This window comes from Thunnus thynnus, chromosome 11, assembly GCF_963924715.1.
Source record: "Thunnus thynnus chromosome 11, fThuThy2.1, whole genome shotgun sequence".
Classification (NCBI taxonomy): domain Eukaryota; kingdom Metazoa; phylum Chordata; class Actinopteri; order Scombriformes; family Scombridae; genus Thunnus; species Thunnus thynnus.
Window position 1 is genome coordinate 23,692,147 of NC_089527.1, and position 20,458 is coordinate 23,712,604.

Genomic DNA, 20,458 nt, shown 5'->3' on the forward strand with positions numbered 1-20,458 from the left:
ATCTGCGCTCCTGCCGCCAAGTGTTTGGTCACGTCTGTACCACAGGAGGAGGACAAGAGAGGAATGCAGTCTACTGTGGACTTTTTAATTACCACCGGTGCTACAGACAAACATGTCCTACAACGACTATAAGCCATATCATAACCAGTCCAAAAAAACCCAAAAAAAACACAGACACAAGAAAGTAACAAGTCACACCCAATTACGACAGATCAAACACCCATTTCAACACGAGACAATCAACATGATGCAAGTAAAACCAAAAAAAAAGTTCAGGACAAACATACAGGAAGCTCAGACACCAGAGGGTGTTTCTATGAAACTATCAGCTGTAACAGATTTACCCATTTTCTCTGTACCTTTTTGCTAGGCCCACTAGGCCTTTACAAATGATGCTTTACTTCTTACATTAAGACTGCTTTAAGGTGTATTTGGCTAAACTTGTGATGTTGGCACAATCGTGAACGTTGGACCTGTTGTGAATCAACATTGCATAATCAGAAAAGGCAACATTTGGTCTTCAATATTACAAGAAGTATTTTCTCTTTGGATCGATCCTCTACCGATCAGCCTTTTCAAGTTCACATACAAACAAACATCTCCGACAGGGTTCATCAGTCACTAACAAGTTGTCAACGTTTGTTGTGACACAACAGTGTTCCCATTACAACAGTGCAACCACGCACGTCTGTGATCTGTAATCTATGAGGGCGGTGGTGGGCAATTTCTTAAAAAGAGTATTTCCTTGTCAGCAGGATGTGAAATAAAAAATAAATATCAGTAAATCATTTGAGAATTTAACAGGTTTGCAGTGATGGAATTACTAGAACTATACACAATTTCAAGTCATGCTTTTAAACAAGGTAAGACAAAACGTACCGTGGAAAACTAGAGTTTCTCAAGAAAGGAGGAATTCTTTTGACCTTGGGTGCAGGCTACTTAATGCAACATGCGATCAATTCAATAAAATAACCCTCAGATTTGTAGAATGTAAATCATCATGTACGTTTCAGTTGAACCTGGTTCAGTATGTAACAGAATAATAATGGAATAATGGAAATCACAGTTTCACAGAATGCAAGAACTACCAAGAATCACAGGACAGGGACAAAGTCTTTTTATCAAATAGTAGTCAGCTCTCTCCTTTTTCATCCTCCGTCAATCCATCCATCCATCTCCGACTCTCACGTCTGGCACAAGCACATTCATCTTTGTGGTTTCAGTGATAGGACTGTAATGGCACTACACAAGCAGATTGTGGCCATGCAGAAACAATTAGGCAATACAGACATCTCCAGATGAATCTAAAGCTAAGGTAGTGTTCATTCAAGACTCGAGCCCAGACTCAAGGGCTCACAGGTTCACACCTCCTCCTCTATCAACCCTCTTTGCCTGTCAAGGTTGCGTTGGCAGTGAGGGGCGGATTAAAAGCCATGTGCATCCCGACTCTCTGCTCTTTAGCTGTGTTCCGTTGGCTTCTGAGTGCTACTCTGAGGCACCTGATAGGTCAGGTCCTCAGTGGGTGTGGCCTGTCCAGTGGCATTTTTGGGCGTATCATACGCCGACCTCCCTGAGTGGCCACTGTCTGTCCGTGTGAGCAGGGAGGAGGGCCCGGCACCCATGAAACTACACACTGTGGAGGGCTGGTTCAAAGAGGAGCCCCCTGATGGGTGGCAACCCATATCGACCACAATGGGTGTAGCATATTCAGCTCCTGAAGCTGGCAGGGGTTCTGCATAGGCGTGATATACATCTGGTGAGATGGGGGCGTCGTACAGGTCAGGATCTGTGTATCCTGGGTCAGGCCCCTCGTCTGGTTTAAAGGTTGATCGTGGACCTAATGTTGTAACACCACTCACCAGGGGCTGGGCGTACTCTGAAAAGAGAACATGTCACCATATAATAACAGCTTATACTTCATAGATTACATGTTGTCCACACTGTCTGCAACATGCTCAACAATTCACAAAAAGAACAATAACTGTGAGGTTGAAACAACCCTCAGATTTCCATGTAGCATGTTCTAAAAAGTGCAGTGTATTCCTATAATACTATATGTATGGAGGCTATTGTTTATTACGTTGCCTCAGATTTATAAAATGAAGCCATGCACTGCTTTTTAAATCTGACAAAAAGAATGTGAATGTACATTTCTGTCTTTGTACATTTACAGAGTTTTATGCATCTAGTGTGTGCAGATACTTTGACGTTACAAAAGAAAATACTTAAGAAAAGACACATAATTTGACTTAAAATTTAACTATGTAACTAATGTAACCTACTGAGATCTAAACTGCAGTGTTGTGGTGGTATGTCAACCTCAGTCCCAATGTCTTGGTTTATCTATCAAACCATCAAAATCAAAGCTGCTTCCTTCAATAGTTAATAATCAACAGCATGTACCTGCAGGTTCAGCATGTAGTCTGGGTACAGCACCTCTCCCTGTTAGCCGGCCCACCTCACTGCTGCTGTACCGAACTGAATCCTCGGTCTCCACCATCTTGGATGGCAGCAGTTGCTTCATGCTTTTCCACCAGTCTGCAGCAAATTCACAGTGAGCTGTAACTAGAAACCCCTCAAACAGAACCAATAAACCCATCCTGCAGAGCGATGACCTACCTGTGCGATCCCAGTGAGGAAGATCATACATTCCTTCAGAGCTCTTCTTTCTATAAAGAAAGAAATATTAAAATCATGGAGAGCAACACCATCGTTTTCATTTGAGACTTCATTTACTCATGTAGAAGACGTACCTGTTCCTCCAGTGCCAAGCGCAAACCACAATCAAGATGAGAGCAGTCAGAACCATGACCAACACGGGCACCAGAACTGCTGCAAGTGCCACATCTAAGAGCAAAAACACAGCAATAAATACCAGATGATAAACATCTCTATAAGGGGTCAAACGAGCCGTTAGATCTAAAATCTGACGCACCTTTGCCTGTGTGAGGAGGCATAGTGGTGTTTCTGATGTCTGGGGTGTGTGTGGTCTGGCCAAGCTGAGGTGGGCGTTTTGTACCGGCAGGAGGTGGAGTGCGACGAGAGGGGGCCCTCGGTTCCGGCCTCTGCCTCACTGTCAAAAATAAATAAATAAATAAATAAATAAATAAACATCTTAGATCCAAAGAAAAGAAAAATTTATTATTATATTATTATATAATATTTATTTACCTGTATGAAGTTGGCAGCCAAGCAGCTCCAACTTGAGCGCAATTCTCTGGTGCCATGAGGTTGGATTTATCCTCACAAACCGGGCCTCGATAGGAGGAATGAAGTTATTCCTCACCTCATGCAGGTAGTTGATGTTGCCTTGGAAAATCTACCACAACATGGGAACAAACACTCTTATTTGTGCCAGAGATTTAAACCCAGTTGTAGACCAGTAGTAGTACTTAAGAATTAAAAAATGTTCACCAGAGCAATTCTTGTTTCAGACTGAACAAATCCACTATAAGCCGTAAGCCGATTAATTTCCAACTTGGCAAACTAATAACTACTTTCCTCAACACACAAAGAGCCTGTAAGACTCTCAGCAGATAGCAGCTCGTAGACAGCACTTCCAGCCTTACAACCCTGCCACTAAATCCATATCCATTCATTATTAATGCCTGAGTGTCCTGATTTGTCTACCACAGCACTTAACTCAAACCACTCACTGCTCCCATTTCCTGACATAAACATCCCTTAGTCAATACCAGTTGCTATAGAAACAATCCAAGTATGTGTCCCTGCAGCCTTCTAAAGTGACATTTTTGTCCATTTGCACCAATTTGAAAAAAAAATAACAGACAAGTGAAAGCCAGTGACGTAATTGCTGAGCGAGCAGGGTTTATTGATTTAGTGATTGTATTACCTTGTCTTGTGTAGAATTGGCTTCCCTGTAGCTGTACCACTGCTGGCCATCATGACTGTACAGGACCCGGTACGCTGAAAGATAGTACTGGTACTCTCTCAGGGTAGAACCGGTGGTGGTGATGCCTAGATGGACAGACAGCAGAGACAAAGTTGATGTACAGTTGACTTGATTGTGAGCTTAGTATGTTAAAACCGAAGAGAACATTTTGTTGAAAAGCCTTATTCTGGGCTTACAGTTAAGGGGACATATTGTGCTTTTTGTGATTTTCTGTCATTTTTATACTGTTATGATGTCAGATGTCTATGTTAAACATAGTCCAAGTTCCAAAAAATAAGGTGAACGTATGTTAAAAGATCCCTAAAAGATAAAAGCTCAGGCTTCAGCCTGCTCTGAACACTTCCTTACCTCTACTTCCCCATCGAACGGACATCATATTGTTCACACATGCCCATAAACAGCCAACCCTTTGTTGTTCAAGTTGTTCCACAGGTTGTTTGTGTTGTCCACTTGCATATTTCAGATTGGACTTTAGCTCGAACATATACGAATGTATTTGAGAAGTTTATATTTCGAGTAAAGAACTAGAAAAAGAAGTGAAATCCTACTACTGCTGTTTGTTTATGTAGCCTCTGAAGCTGGTGGAAGTCAGCTTCTGGACGCTAACCAATCAGAACAGAGTGGGCTCATCAGGAGAGGGGCCTTAAAGAGAAGGAGCTAAAATGACCTGTTTCAGACAGAGGCTGAACTGAGGGGCTGCATGAACTGTAAGTCATGCGAAGATATTCCAGCACAGCCCCAGAATATAAATATAGACCTGTGTGTGTGTGTGTGTCATGTGCATGATATGTCCCCTTTAACTTAAGATAAATTCAGGATAGTGGTTATAGTGTATAGTAATACCAGTGAGTGTGTGTTTGTATATGAATGTCTTGTGTACCTGTGATCCTCTTCTCCCTCTTCAGATCGACCTGCAGCCACTGCTTCTGGTCACTCTGAGAAGGCGCCCAAGGCAGCCCCTCCTTTTTTAGCCGTGCCCCTGATGACGCCCACACACTGTGTTGACCAATGATGTTGTTCCATTCCCACTCAGACGAAGCAGAGAGCTGAGTGTCTGCAACACCGCCGGACTCTAATCCCAGAGTTCCATAGCAGCCTGCAAGCACAGAGAAGCCAGCACCATCGTTAATAACAAGATTAACCGTTTAAGAAATTCAATTAGATTTAGTGCACAGGGCCTTAATATCATTTTACATAATTCCAGAGGTCCAATTGGATAAAAGACGAAGGATTCCTGCTCATAACCCAGACACTGAAGTCCAGATGTACACTTGAGTTTTTCTGCCTGTGTCTACATTAGAAATTTCAGGTCAGACATTAACAGCAATCAAGTTTGAACTGTGAGCCTGTGTTAAAACACTAAGTAATTTACTCCAGATTTTTTGTTGCAGACCTATAAAAATTACAGTCATGGCAAGATCTGCACTTAATTAAAATTACAGATGCTGAAGGTAATAATTACATTTACAGGACTTCCCCAGCAAAACTATTACAGCTCTTAATGGTGCTTTAGTGAAAAAACAACTCACCATTGGTCCTGAAGGTGAAGAGACTGTTTGACAAAGTTCCTCTGAGGAGGGAAGAGATGTGTGTGATTAGAGAAACAAGAATACACTAAATAAAAGCTAATCGATATCAGTTTTTAGTCTTTTCTGAAAGATACAAATCAAATTAATGAGCACCAAGTACACATGATGATGAGGAGGAGTAGTGTCATACACCAAAGTAAATGAAGATAAGAGTGCAGCAGGTTTGTGTGCTGTAGTGCCTGCAGTTCTTACCCAGTGGAAGTGACATTGTTAGCCAGTGTGCCCTCATAGTGAGGGATGCCTTTGCTGCTGACCACGTTGATCCTCCCTCCAACAGCGTTGGACACTACACCTGCATGGATGGCTGCCACACACAGAGGAGAGGACTGCAGAATGAAAGGAAAGAAAGAAAGATGAGAGATTCTGGTTATGCACCTTTCTATTACAACAAATAGTCATAGAAACTAAAACTCATGCATTTGTGCTGCCATCTCATCATGATGTACCGTGAATATATATGAATATATAATTAGACTTATAACCGATTACAAAGCCAAGGCTTTGTTCAAGACACAATTTTTCATGTGTCTTTGGTGATCCCTGACTTTCCTCTTATGTAGCCATGAGGTTGACATTCATGGTTTTTAGTGAAACGTCTCAAAAGTTATTGGATGGATTGCCAAGAAATTTGGTGCAGGCTTCTAATTAGCAAATGTTAGCACGCTAGACTGTCGTTGTGGGCATGTTAGCATGCTGACATTAGCATTTAACCCAAAGAAATGCTGTGCCTTAGTACTGTTTCACAGAGCAGCTAACATGGGTGTAGACTCTTAGTCCTTGTTGCTTGAAAAATGACAATTAAGTGATGATCAAAATGGTGCTTTTTTTCTGTTGATCGATTAATTGATTATTACACTACTTTATTGTAACTGCTTTGAAAGTGAAGTTAACTTTTGACTTTTTTTCGTGTTAGCCCATCTCACGTTCTCTTAGGCTAGTCTTGAAGTTGTCTGTAGCTTTTTTAAAAACATCAGTAACATTTCAAGAAATTCTGGTAACTCTTCATTTTACAGGTCCTTTCATTTTATACTTATTTCCTGGATATTTTATATATTATTTTATTTATTTTATTTTATACTTTTATATAGTATTTTATAATTTGCAGGTTAATTTTTTAGGGTGTTGATTTGGTTTAGTTGGTAAGTGCCAGTTCATTACATTTGGGTTCATACATAGTTGTTCATTTGCAATAATTCGTATCAAATTAGACTCTTAAAAATTCTTTAATAGAAAACACTTAGTTGTCAGTGTGTAGTTTTGTGTCAAACTACATGTTAGATTCTCTATAATGAGCACATTTCCTGTATACTACCAAATTACATAACTCTTTCAAAGAAATGACCTAAGAACTAACAGTTACACAGCAGCTACATTTAGGAAATTATAGAAAAAGAAATTATGTTAATATTTGTTTGACACACAAAAAGCCCTGATATTGATCACAGTTATTGCTTTTGCAGTCTGAATGAATGCTGAGTACATGTTGTAGCAATCAGAGTTTGGTTTTGACCAGTGAGTGACTGTACAGCAGACTTGAACCCTGGTAGTTCCTGGGCCATCAAAGAATACTAACTCTGGAGCAGAGACGTTTTTGGTTAAAGCTTGTGAAGGTAATCAAAACTTTTACTAGGTTTCAACCCGCGGTTGAAATGCAGAATCAGGGGCCGACAGGCAGCAATGCAAAACAAGGACCATTTGCAGGTAAGTGAGTGAGATCAGGCAGTACTGTCTTTCAGTGTGATCACAGAGAGCAAACTCTCAACCTTCAGACTGTGGCAGTTAAAGGCTGATGAATCAGCATGATGTCACTCCTCTGTAGAGAGAATACTAAGTGGCACTGGTAATGATTCACCGCCAGCCGCATTCCAGCCCAAACCTGCTGCCACATCACTGAGAAACGGACAAAAGCCTGATTCCACTCTGGCCACAAGCTCCTTCCCATGAACAGCTGGTTGAGTGAGGTGGAAATTTATTACTGGAAAAAGGCCCACACTGGAATCCACAGCTGACAAGATTGTGCGAAAACTCTTGTTACCCAGTGACAAGTATGCATACACATATGCATTTATTCACACACACACACACACACACACACACACACACACACATACACACAGACAGCAGTCACTGCTGCCACAAGCAATCAACACTTGCCCTGTGACTCTTAAACTTCCCAAAAGCATACACCACATCCTACGGAGCGCCATACCAAACCACTAACACAAACACTAAGTACTGCTCCAAACCACCGCACCCTGCCTCCAACAGAGGAAACCACACTTACACACACATACATACATAAGATAAGTTGGATGTGGCAATTTAAATTTTAAATTAAAAAGAGCATTAAAATTTAAAAAGAGAAAGCAAGCTGCAGGGTCTGGGTGGGGCAACTGCGTGAAACAGACTCAAGTATGCAGAACAGTATTGCATCAGGCCTCCAAAATCACCATAATATTACAGTGTTGTGACATACATACACCCCAAAAAAGACAAGCATGAATGAATCACATGCACACATGCAAAAAAAATTTAAAAAACACCCAGGCATGCACACAAAGGTTTTCTCCAACATCTCAATCACACTGACTCACTCTCTAGCTTTTTGTCTCTCCAGAACACACACACTTAAACACACAGCTCTGCTCAGCACCCTCTTGCAGCTGGACTGGATTAGAGGGCTATTATTTTCGGCCAAACTATTATCTCACCTCCCTTTCACCCCCTGACCCAGCCCCTCCTCTGTTCCTGTGGGGCACCTCACTCCCTGAAGCACACCCCGCCGCTCCTCCCTGTCCTCCATCAGCTAGCCAACACCCCTCCCTCCTTCAACAACCCCAAACTCCGAGCATGAAGTCACCAGCCAGAGTCTCGGCGCCCATGACCTCACGCACAGCGGGGGCGCTGTGAGGTCATCAGTCCAGGACTCGCATACCACAGAGCGAGGGGCCCGTTTACACAAGGAAGAAAGAGAAGCCTTCGATGAATCAAGCTGAAAGATATGCAGACTTGCAGCTCAGTAATGGATGGTGACAAAAGACAAAAGTAATGGAGCAAGGTCATGATAACATGAGTAAGCAAATGCTGATGGTCTCGTGGTTCCTGCGAGGTTACAGTGGGAATCATGAGCAAACAGCGGGAGACTGGTGGGCACCATGACTCATATGAGACAATGACTATCACCACCATGCAAGCACAAATACACGCACATGCACACGCACACACACGTATACCGTATATATGGTTGTCCCGAGCAAATCCTAAGAATCCAAGCTGGGGCCGATACAAGCATATTTTAATGAATCGGTATCTGCTAAAATAAACCCCATGACATGCTGATTCTTTCTTTACTCTACAGTGTTTTGTCCACCTCAACCTGTTGCAAAGCTGCTCTCGACAGCGTGGGCGACAGTGCAAGTATTTCGCCTGTATATATATGAGTGAAAATTAGAGTGTGTGAATGCAAAAAATGTTATCTCTCCTATTTTCAGTACAGAGCAGTGAACAAACACTTTGATTTTTTTTGCCACTGTTGACCATCACTTTGACCGGTTAAAATGACAAATGTAAACAGCAGCACACTATATCAGCTGTTGCTAATTAATGTTAATTCTGCGAGTAACTTGAATGCAGGCCAAAATGAAACTGGTGTGTTGTCGGGTTTGCGAGGGAGGAACCTCCACTCTGTAACACCACTGCACAATCACTCATGGACTGAGGATTTCTGCAGTTACAACTCCAACAGAGTGATACGTCTTCTCTCTAGAGGACTGCATTAATTTTAGGAGTCACATTTCTCCCAGTTCAACTTTCATTCATATCATATGAATAATTCAAGCTTATCAACTTAATAGTTTTGAACCCCGACATCATTAACTGGATGTACTCGCCTCTCGGTATCCATTAGGGATAGTTCCAGAAATCTCCTCGGTAGATGTCAAGCAGCCCGCTGGACAGAATTTACTAGAAAAAGAAGGAGGAGCGAGACAAACAGTGAACATCAAAACAGCTTGATCACCGCACAAATACCCCACAAAGCAAACATTATTTACCTGAACTCTGCCTCCTGAAAGTCAGTTCCTTTGTCCAGGCAGGTGATTAGATCTGAAAAAGGCAAATGAACAGTGTCAGAACAAGTTTCTCTGCATTTGTTTCTCTCTTTGGCTAGACACAACCATTTACACTTCCATATAATCAAACTACTGAAAGTCATCAAAACTGACAACGATTTTCTCACAGAAAAATGTTACAATTGGCTTGATACGACACATAGTACTGGTACTTTCTCAGGGTAAATCCGGTGGTGATGATGCCTAGTTGGACAGGCAGCAGAGATAAAGATGATGTTCGGTTGACTTGACTGTGAGCTTAGTATGTTAAAACCTGAGGGAACATTTAGCTGGAAAGCCTTATTCTGAGCTTGCAGTTAGTTAAAGGGGACATATCATGCTTTTTGTGACTTTCTGTCATTTATATATGATGTCTATGTGAAACATAGTCAAAACTTGATGTGTACGTATGTGAAAATACTCCCTGACAGTCAAAAGCCAGGGCTTCAGCCTGCTCTGAACAAACTGTTTGCAAAGTCACCGCTACTTCCCTATCAAACTGACATCAGATTTTTCACACAAGCCAACAAACAGCCCTTAGCCTTTATTAAAAGAGGCAGAAGTCATGTAATATGACGCACCAGACGGTTTGTTACACAGAACTATCTGAGAAGTCGTCCTTGGCAACTGTTTGGAAAAGGGCAGGCACTTTCAAAAAATACTTAGCAGGTGATTGGACGAACCATTTGTCTACCACCATCTTACCTTTCCAGGCATCACGCGAGAATATTCACAAGACATTGATTGGTTCGAACCACCGGTGGTTCGAACACAAGCGCATAACTTGAAGCCTGACGAGATGGATTCTCGCGTGATGTTGTGATCTTGCGAATCCAGTTACCTCGCAAGGTAAAAACTAATGCAGAAAGGCTTATTAGTTTTCTGTCAACTGACTTAATCTCCATTTCGAACAACAACACAAAAGAATGTGTGAGCTGGGTTGTTCCTAATGACATAAGTGTTTCAGTGATGAGGCACACCACATGTCCAACAGGATGGGGTTAGGTTCCTGGGAATGCAATGAAAAACTGAGCGGAGGTGGTCTTTCTTGATGAGTCTTGACCACATTATCAAAAAAACAACATTTATCTGGTAAACCAACCACTGAGTCAAACTAACAAATACCCCCAACCACCAAAAGTCACCATGGTGACTGATTTACTTAGCTGTGCACACTGTCCACCCACACTCATCTGCATGATCAATTCCATGACTAGCATAATGCGTATGGACGAACACAATTCAATACTTTGGTGGAAAAATCTGCTGTAGCTGGACTCATTGACGGCCTTGTTTGTCTTCCAGAGTGATTCAGTTGCACCGAGATGACCACTAAGACTGAATTACTACTCTCCTGCACGCACGCCACTGCCTTCCTCTTCTTGTGGCTTCAATTATCCGTTTATCTGAAATCACTGAAAATGTTCCACATGACAAAGCATGCCCTTCAGAATGGCAATCACACAGTACTCATCAACAATATTCTTATTGAAAAGAACATCCAATTTTAGACATCAGAAGTTGTTTCTTTGTCTCCCGGACTACCACGCACAATAACTATGGGTGGGTATTCCCATAACAGCCAAACAGTGTCCACACCATCAAGTATCAAACAGTCACAGTTGTGCAATAAGTCTGCTGAGGGGAGAGAAGAGCTGATAACTTATCATCTGTTATCAGTGCCAAAACACAGATGATGAATAAGCACTTTTATTAAGTTTTATAAAACGTTCTTTGGCTGTAGATGGATCTGTGTCTGTTACATAAATATGCAACTGACGCAAGTGCTTTAATAGCGGGCTGATTACTCAATTAGTCAATAAACAGAAAGTAAATCTGCAACAATGCTGATAATCGATTAATCATACAAGTCATTTATCAAGACAAAAAAAACAACATTCTCCAGTTTCAGCTTCTATAATTGACTTTCTGCTCTTTTTCTCTGGTCATTGTAAATCAGACATTTAGTTGTTTTTTTTTTTACTGTTGGTTGGACCACACAAGAGTCATTTTTGGCTCTGGGAAATTGTGATGGCCATTAAGAAAAACTCATACAACTCAAACTCCTCACTTACAATGTGAATATTCACAGGAGTATGAATTTTAAAGTTAATATTTGGACATTTAGATGATACACAATTGTTTTTATGAATAATATCCCAAAAGCATAGACAATATTGTTAAGATAACTGTTATGATGGGTAAATATATCACTCTGCGTTCTTCTTTTATGATGTGATAAAAATCATCACACAGAAACCAGACAAAATCTCCTCATGTACTGACAGGGTGAGATAAACACTCTTAACTCCACTACTGGCTTAGAAATAATGTTTTATTAGATGTTTCACAACTTTTTTTTTAAATGAAGCTTACAATCACAGAGTCAATGGGAGGAAATTCTTGATATCTACTAATTATTTTCTTTTATGCACCACTGTTAAGTGGGTGTGAAAAAGACAGTTTTCTTAGATAATAATCTAGCACATGTGCATGTCTACTATCGTATCTCTTCAGTAATATCATTTCACATTAGAGGAAAATTGACAGCTTCCCATTGAGGAGAAGCCTTATAATAAAACCACAAAATATTACCACTTTCTTCTCAATTACTCTCACTTCCTCTTGCCTCTCTTCCCCTTCTTCTCATCGAGCTTTCAAATGTCTCTCACTCTTCCTGCTTCTAGAAATATCTGTCTGCATTCTCCACTATCCCTCTCTGCTCTCTTTTACCAGCCACACTCATTTGAAAAACAGTCACAAAGAACAAACCACAAATACATTAAAGTCGGTCTAGATTCACAGTTTTTCATGCAGACATGGACGACTGCTGAACTGCTATCTGACCAAACCCAGACACATTCATGTCTGAGCAGGAACTGAGAAATCTTCTTGAACAGCTACACACAAATCTGCTGGTGCCACCCCTCAGTATTCATTACTGCCTGTTCAATCATTTAGGATGGAAAAACATTAAATTTAGACAATTCCCACTAGCATGATGACCCTGCATATTACAGATGGAATTCCAGATATGTGGCTGATCAGAATGTAACGTTTACAGCCGGGCAGCAGCTCCTTATCTCTTCTGTGTGATTAAATACACTCAACGGGAAGCAAACACAGCATCGTAAATGCTCTTCTCATTTGGCCTCCAGCACCACTACCACAAAACTGCACACAGCCCTCCATTCAGCTCAAGTCATCTAACTGTAGACACTGTTTGCTTATGGGATTATGGGACATGTACTGTATATAATGTATTTTGATCTCTCATATACAGTGGCTCTGACATGCAGAGCACAGACAAAACAAAACACATTAACAAAGGACAAAATGCAACAAATGAAAACATGTTTTTTTTTGTTTTTACAGTTACTTTCATTATCAATTAACAATACAACTATTTTTTCAATTAATCATTTTGGTCTGTAACGCGTCAAAAAACTGAAAAAATTTCAATCAGAATTTCCTATTTATATATCATATACAATCCAATCTACAGTCCAAAACTCAAAGATACTCAATTTACTATAGTGTAAGACGAGAAAAAGCAATTAATTCCCAAATTTAATAATCTGAAATCAAATATTTGGCATTTTTGCTAAAAAAAAAAAAAAAAAAAGACCTAAACAATTGATCAACAAAATAGTTTCTGATTAATTTTCTGGCGATTGATTAACTGACTAATCATTGTGGCTCTACTTGTTTTGTCTACCAACAGTCAAAAATGATTTGATATAAAGTGATAGAAAACTAATTACAGCAGTAAATCCTCATTTTTGAAAAGCTGAAATCAGTGATAAATGACTTTAATAAGTATTCAATCAACAAAATTGTTGTTGATTTATTTTCTGCTGATCAACTACTTGGGTATAAGACATATTTAGACCTGTGACCCATGGCAACACAACAGGACCTACCCAGCCTAATTAGAGTAAGTATAACTAGCAATATTACAACAGAGTAGACCTGAGAAGACCTCCAGTGTGATTTTGTGTTCTGCAGTGTTGTGATGTCTGTGAAATGCTGCATTAAGTGATTTGTTCATGTGTTTTATGAAATACTGTTGTGGTCATTTTTTCTGTTTTGTTAATGCGTTTCATCCAACGCTGTTTGTGCTTTGCAACTCCGGGCCACCAAAAACCCACCAACATTAACCTAATATCACACACACGGAGCACACTCATGTTACTGAGTGAGAGAGAAATGTCACTGTCAAAACATTTGTAATCTCCAGTTCTCATAGTATTCATGTTTCAACTTGAAAAAAAAACATCCTAGCACAGGATGAAACACGGCTTTGGGATTTATTACAGATCCTAGAGCACGAACACTGTGAAAACCCAAAAAAACTGCAAAGTGGTCGAGAAACAGACAAGGCTGTTTGTGATTGTCTAGAAAGGTGACATATGAAGAGATAAAACACACACACACACACACACACTAGCTGACCTGTGTACAGGGCTTTCCAGGACAATCTATTTAGATCAGATAGCTAACACTGAGGAGGTGGTGCAGAATGAAACAGCTGTAATCAGCCTCACATTGGACTTTAACTCGATCAGTGACACACACGGTCTCCAGAGCAACTCTAACACCTGGGGCCAAAACAGAAATGTAACCAAACTTGATATTAAGACGACTTCAACAAAACATCATTCCAGTCTGCTACACCTCTATCACATGACTACCCCTGCAGGCTGGGACCTACAGGGGGAAACCTGATGATCAACACATGAGACGCAGAGAAGAGAACGAGCAGGTACCTGTGTGTTCAGTGGTGGAGTAGGACAGGTAGAATCCACGTCCTGTGGTGTGGGTCCCACTCATGAACTGGACCGTGACCTGGTTGCCAGTGGACTCGATAAGCTCTTTAATCTTCAGACCCAAACCGCAGTACTTGACTGTTGCACAGCACAGGCAGCCGTGGGAGAATATGTAGGAGATGCAGGACAAAAATGGTTATGGTTAGTTACAAAAGCCTGTAAAGTATAACAAATATAACAACAGATCTACCACAACACAAGCATTATGTTATATAATAATGCAGAAAAAAATCTTTAGTGATTGCTGTGACTAACTGGGCTTTACATCACAAGAGCCAACAATAGAACATATAACCCAGGACAGAATGATACAGCTGATCTTCATCGTCTTGATGGATTAAAATATTTCAAAAATGAATTTGACTATTCTCAACACGTGCTCACAAACCAACTCTAGGAAAGCAAAAATCACCCAGGTGCTAGTAACAGATTACTGACTGTACTTTTAAGCTGGGAGCATTTCAAGAAATGGTTCTCCCCTAAAATGAAAATTCATATCATGTTATAATCTGTTCAACTAATTATCAGTAACTTATAATCAGCCTTTTCTCAAAGTCTTATGGAGCCATCTCATTACAGCAATGTCAAAGCAAGAAAGAACATACTGAACAATGGCACTGAGCATCTACAGGTCTAATATTTAGCTTTCTATCATCTACAATCACTGATGACTAGGTGCTTATCATGTGACCAGCGCATTGTCAGTCGCTGTGTTTACATGCACTCAAGTGACCTGGTATTGTCAGCGCGCTGCAGCAAACTGATTTTTTTAAACATCATGTAAGCAAATACTTCAGAGAGTAAGTACTGCTATGACAATAGCACAGACTGTGGCTATTCATCCTTGTTTATGTTTCACCTTAAATAAAAACACAAATCATCCTCTTCCACACATCAAAAACAATTAGATAAACTCAGAAATGCACAGTCCTAGAACTGAAAATGAAATAAATAGTTTGGTTTCAACAGCTGAACATTATTTATAAAGATCAGACATATTCCGCTTTAGGTATTGTATATACACACAATATATCTCTAGAGCTGCAATGATTAGCTGATTAATCGATTAGTTGTCAACTATTAAATTAAGAGCCAACTATTTTGATAAGTCGATTAATCATTTGGTCATTTTTTGAGAAAAAAAAAGTCCAAATTCTCTGATTCCGGATTCTGAAAATTTGAATATTTTCTAGTCTCTTTGTATTTTTAGTTTTCTTTAGTCCTTTAGATATTCCTAAACTAAATATCTTTGGATTGTGGACTGGATTGAGGATGTCATCCTGGGCTCTGGGAAACAGGGACCGACATTTTTCACCATTTTCGGACATTTTATAGACCAAATAAGTAATCCATTAATCGAGAAAATAATTTACAGATTAAACAATATTGAAAATAATCGTTGCTTGCAATCCTATATATCTTTAAGAATGTAATGCAGATCTCATAGTAACCAGGTTACTGCAGCACATGTTAATACATTCTCCAATTTCCTGACATAACCTGTAACCTAGTAACCAGCTGTGCATGTAAACATACAGACAGTGACACAAGTATGGGAGATACTGAGACGCATACCATTTAAGAAATGGCTCATTTGAGACTAGGAGGACATGCTCACTTTATATTGGTGCTTTTATGAATTGAGTTTCAACTGACAGAATAGATGACAGCATTGTCATTTTGGCAGTAACTTTCTCCCCTAAACCAGACTAAATCCAGTCCAGTAACTGCTTGTCATTCTCACCAATCTCACTCCTCTCGGGTCCAACGCCATTGTAGAGGCGGAGGTAGTTGACCTGACAGTCGCTGTCTTCTATATCCAGCTCAGCAAAGCGAAAGTAGATCCTGTTGCCGCGAGGCACACTGATCTCCCACTCACACACCGTGTCATTTGGGTATGTCCCTGGGTAACCCAGAGAGGACAGAGTCCCACTGCTGGGGCCAAGCACACTGGGGCCACAGCCATCACCTGCAGAGCAACACAAACAGATGTCAGGAGGTTAAAGGACAAGTCTGGTGATATTCTATATTTCTGTCACTGTCAACAAACCTCATTAAAAGACCAAAACCAACAATGAATTGTTCCTCCTATCAAGTATTGGCTGCCTTAAAGCCTGAAATAGCTCATTCCTCTGTTCCTTAGACCTCCACTGTTTATTTACATTAATGAACCACAAAGTAGCACTAGGTGACACGTTCCTTCATTACCATGAACATAGGCACTTTATTTTTTTTATTTAGCGTTTATACCACATACGTCAGCTTGCTGCCATAAATACTTGCACACCAAATGTGGATTAATTCAAGTCTGAAAATAGTCCCCAATAAATGCACAATTTATTCCGGATTGAGTAACGTTTGCTAGTAATTACAGGCCCATCTGTTTTGGAAAATTACTGAGTTTTTCAATTTTAAATGAATATGTATCTGTGACCCATTACAAAAGATTTATGTCTTTCAGACAGAAATTGTCGGACGCAGGCCTCCAATTCAGTTATGGGAAATGTGTGGGGGTAGGGGGTTTCTGAGGCTATTCAATCATCTAAGCAGTTCCGATGCCGTATACTAGCGCCTTAACACTTGGTTGGTTTCGTTGGTCTTTACATGAGATTTGTTGACAATAAGAAAAATACAGAATAACACTTGTCTTATCCTTTATTATTTATATTTTTAGGTTTCTTCCATTTAAAAAATGGAGGGGCTCCACACCTGTTGAGAGGGGCCAAACTGATAGCTTACATGCATACAATATATGCTTGTTCTAATACATCTATAAATGTTACATTAGTAATTCCAGTTTCATTTAGGACACACAGGAAGTAAGGGATTAGAAAGTGTAATAAATCTTATCTAGGGTTGTGACAATTAGTTGATTAGTCAATCTGTAGACACATTAATCTGCAACTATGTGAAAATTGATTAATTGTTTAAGCAATGTGAGGATTATCTTTGTTTTCTATCATTATATACTGACTATCTTTGGGTTTAGGACTGTTGCTCGGAAAAAACAAGATATTTGGTGACATCATCTAGTACTCAGGAAATCCAAGAGGCATATTTTTTTAAATCTTTTGAGATTTTTTAGATGAAAAGATTAACAGTTGAATCAAAAAAATAACCAGCAAATTAAAATATCTTGAAAATAATTGCTAGTTGCAGCCCTAATCTACCTTCTTTTTTTATTTTACAAGACTCGGTATGATTAGAGATTTGTTTGGGTTTCTTTCTGCAGGTCTGTACATCATTTCGGGTTTAACTAGAATAGGCTTTTCGGTTTAGTATGTGAGCGATAACTGTGGCAGCATTAATCATCGGGGTGGTGGTTTGACTCCTGCCCACATGTTGATGTGTCCTGGTGCCAGACATTAAACACCAAACTGCGTGTGAATGTAGGATATAAAAATCCAAGTCACTTTCGGTAAACGCACAATGAATTAATGTAATGTTATTTGGTTCAGCAAAGAGAAAAGCATTAGGTTGGTTTTGGGCTTTATAGACAACAATTTTAGCTGTGCTGCTGAGAACGTCAACTAATTTTGACCAAAGCATAAAATTTAAGAAGCAGCCATCCGATCGTATTTGTTTTACAAAACGTATGACCTAAGACATTTTTAGGAGACATTTGTTTTTCTTTGTGTTGATGCTGTGGGCCTATGGCTCTGAGATAACACTCAACAGTCACGCTTCATGGTGCTAAGTGGATGTTCTGTCAGCCTGGTGTTACGTAAGAGCTTCTCAGTGGACATTATCCAGATGAACAGGACAAAAACAAAAGCTGCTTCCCTCACTCTGACTCATAAATGTTAGTGAACAACTGCATGGTATTCAGTAGGAGTTCAGATTCAGTAGGAGTTCATATTACCTTCCTAAAGTCACCCTCTGATGGTCAAAAACAAACCAGAATACAACTCAATTCAATAAGAAATAGAGCCTATAGATAGATAGAATAAATAGAGACTGTTCCATCATTAAACTTGTTGAGAAAATTGAAAATATCGCACAGATATCACAAAATATTTAAAGAGAGAAACTCAATTATAATTCATTTGAATTTTAAAGTTATGACAAACTGTGTCCACGTGTTTACAGTCATACCCCCACTGCCACCCCACCCCCAATCTCTGACCACCTGAGGTTGGTTGTCTGCGTTAAAACCTATAAAATATTGTTTTTTAGGTTCAGTATGGTGTAAGAAACCCGTCACCTGTCAAACACATCACGCTGATCGAGCATATAGTATTAGGAATACGGTAAATGCGAAAAAAAGGTGTAACTGGGGCGAGAAACAAGGCCACAAGCTCCCAAATGTGCTGTTGTCTCGTACAGTCAACTTAGAGCCAGACTCCATTAAAAAAACAGGCAAGTTAAAGGTGCCTCGCTTATTTGGAAACACAAATAACTAAAAAGACTGTGACTTTAGACTTTTAACAACTCGTTGAAAGCCACGGTTTGATTCGGCTTACAACATATCCTCCAAGGAGCAGTTGTTCCTTAACAAGGAACCGGTTTTCCTGGTTTAACTACCCCACTCTTTCACCAAACACACCGATGACGGGCGGCGGCAAGCGGCGTAAATCAAGCGGAATTCCACGTACACACGGCCATGTAAGGTAGGTTTTAACTTTGGTGCACAGTAACAATACGCCGAGCCTCTGGCTTAAGTTATCTCTACACATCTAAACGCTTGTGTTATACCACCATGGCCGCGTGTCCTTGCGGTTACACACGACTCCTCCAGTTGTCACCGCAGCTGTGCGGGGCACCAACCTTTCTGCGCTCGACAGCCCTCCTTGGTGAGAATGATGAGAATCGACAGGACGAGGACCCCGGCCCCTGTCGGTCCCCTGCCCACCATTACCGCTCTGCCCATAGCAGCCTGCAGTCTGAATGCATAATGCTCGCTTCTGGACCGGCTGCACCGCTTTCAACCTGTACCGAAGAACATTAAAAAAGAAAAAAAAAACTAATCTTCAAGTCCTCGAGGGCGAGTTCGCGCGTGGTTCCCTCCTGAGGATGTATTTTGTTTCTCGTTTCACGATCCAGTGGTTAGCGACACTCACTATGGAGGTAACTGCTCAACACACACACACACGCATCCAATCTGTGGAGCCACTTCCTCCACTGAGGCTCCTCCTCCGGAGCTGGAGCTGGATGTGCTCTGAAAAATCCCAAATTTACACCCCCCTCAAAGTCACTCTTCAGCACAGTATTACAATAAAAACCATCCCAAACTCCACCTTCTTAACATCTGCAAACCAGAGTTCTTATAGCGTTGTATTTTTCATTAGTTTTCATTTTTTATTTTGTTTTTAATTGTTTGTTTTCAGCTCAGTTTTCTTAGTTTCCACAGTGGGTTTGCTCGTTTCAGTTTAGTTTTTATAGTTCAAAGATGATTAGTTGCGGTATTAGTTTCAGTTTTTTGTTATAAAAGGCGCAAGATTTCCAAACACAACACTTCGTGAAGGCGATTGACTCACTCATGTGCCAGGTTGGTCATGTGGTTCTCAAAGTGGGGTCCGAGGACCCCCAGTGGTCCTTGAGTGGGTTCCAGGGGGTCCCCAGCAAAAAGGGGAATAATTTATTTTCACTCTAATTCCATCCATAAGTAACACAATGAATATTGGTCATGGGTTTCCTACACTTTCTGAAATAAAACATCTAAAAGCAAAAATCTTATCCGATGGGTGTATGTGGTCTCATTTGTGTCAGTTAAGGGGTCCCTGACATGAAAAAGTTTGAGAACCACTGATGTAGACATCCCAGTCTCAATAAACATATGCACCAGTGTCTCCTCATGCTTGTTGCATTAACAAATTTGACAAAATTGATAAAAATGTATATTTTTATTTTGGTCAGTTGCGTAAGTAAACAATATAGTTTCAGTTAATTTCATTTTTTTCTAGTCTAGTTTTTAATTTTTATTTCCGTTAACAAAAATGTTTTTTTACACCTAGTTTTCTAGTTAACTATAATATCTTTGCTGCAAACACAAAAACCTCAGACAATAGCCAACAGACA

General features: G+C 40.2%; 1 protein-coding gene across 2 annotated transcripts; it reads right to left on the bottom strand.

The window, feature by feature from the left end:
* Positions 1 to 64: 64 nt before the first annotated feature.
* Positions 65 to 19,568, bottom strand: dcbld2 (discoidin, CUB and LCCL domain containing 2). 2 transcript variants are annotated; one of them, XM_067603965.1, is made up of 15 exons: positions 19,208 to 19,566; positions 16,185 to 16,409; positions 14,381 to 14,518; positions 9,555 to 9,606; positions 9,393 to 9,465; positions 5,695 to 5,828; positions 5,443 to 5,483; positions 4,794 to 5,009; positions 3,854 to 3,978; positions 3,172 to 3,319; positions 2,936 to 3,073; positions 2,754 to 2,847; positions 2,620 to 2,669; positions 2,404 to 2,538; positions 65 to 1,876 (listed from the first exon to the last, which is right to left on the bottom strand). In XM_067603965.1, the coding sequence occupies exons 1-15, from the start codon at positions 19,308 to 19,310 to the stop codon at positions 1,458 to 1,460; spliced, it is 2,091 nt and encodes a 696-aa protein (XP_067460066.1). In that variant the 5' UTR covers positions 19,311 to 19,566; the 3' UTR covers positions 65 to 1,457. The 2 variants fall into 2 exon arrangements, with proteins under 2 accessions (XP_067460066.1, XP_067460065.1); XM_067603964.1 differs by having other exon boundaries at positions 2,404 to 2,669; positions 19,208 to 19,568.
* Between the last annotated feature and the right edge of the window lie 890 nt (positions 19,569 to 20,458).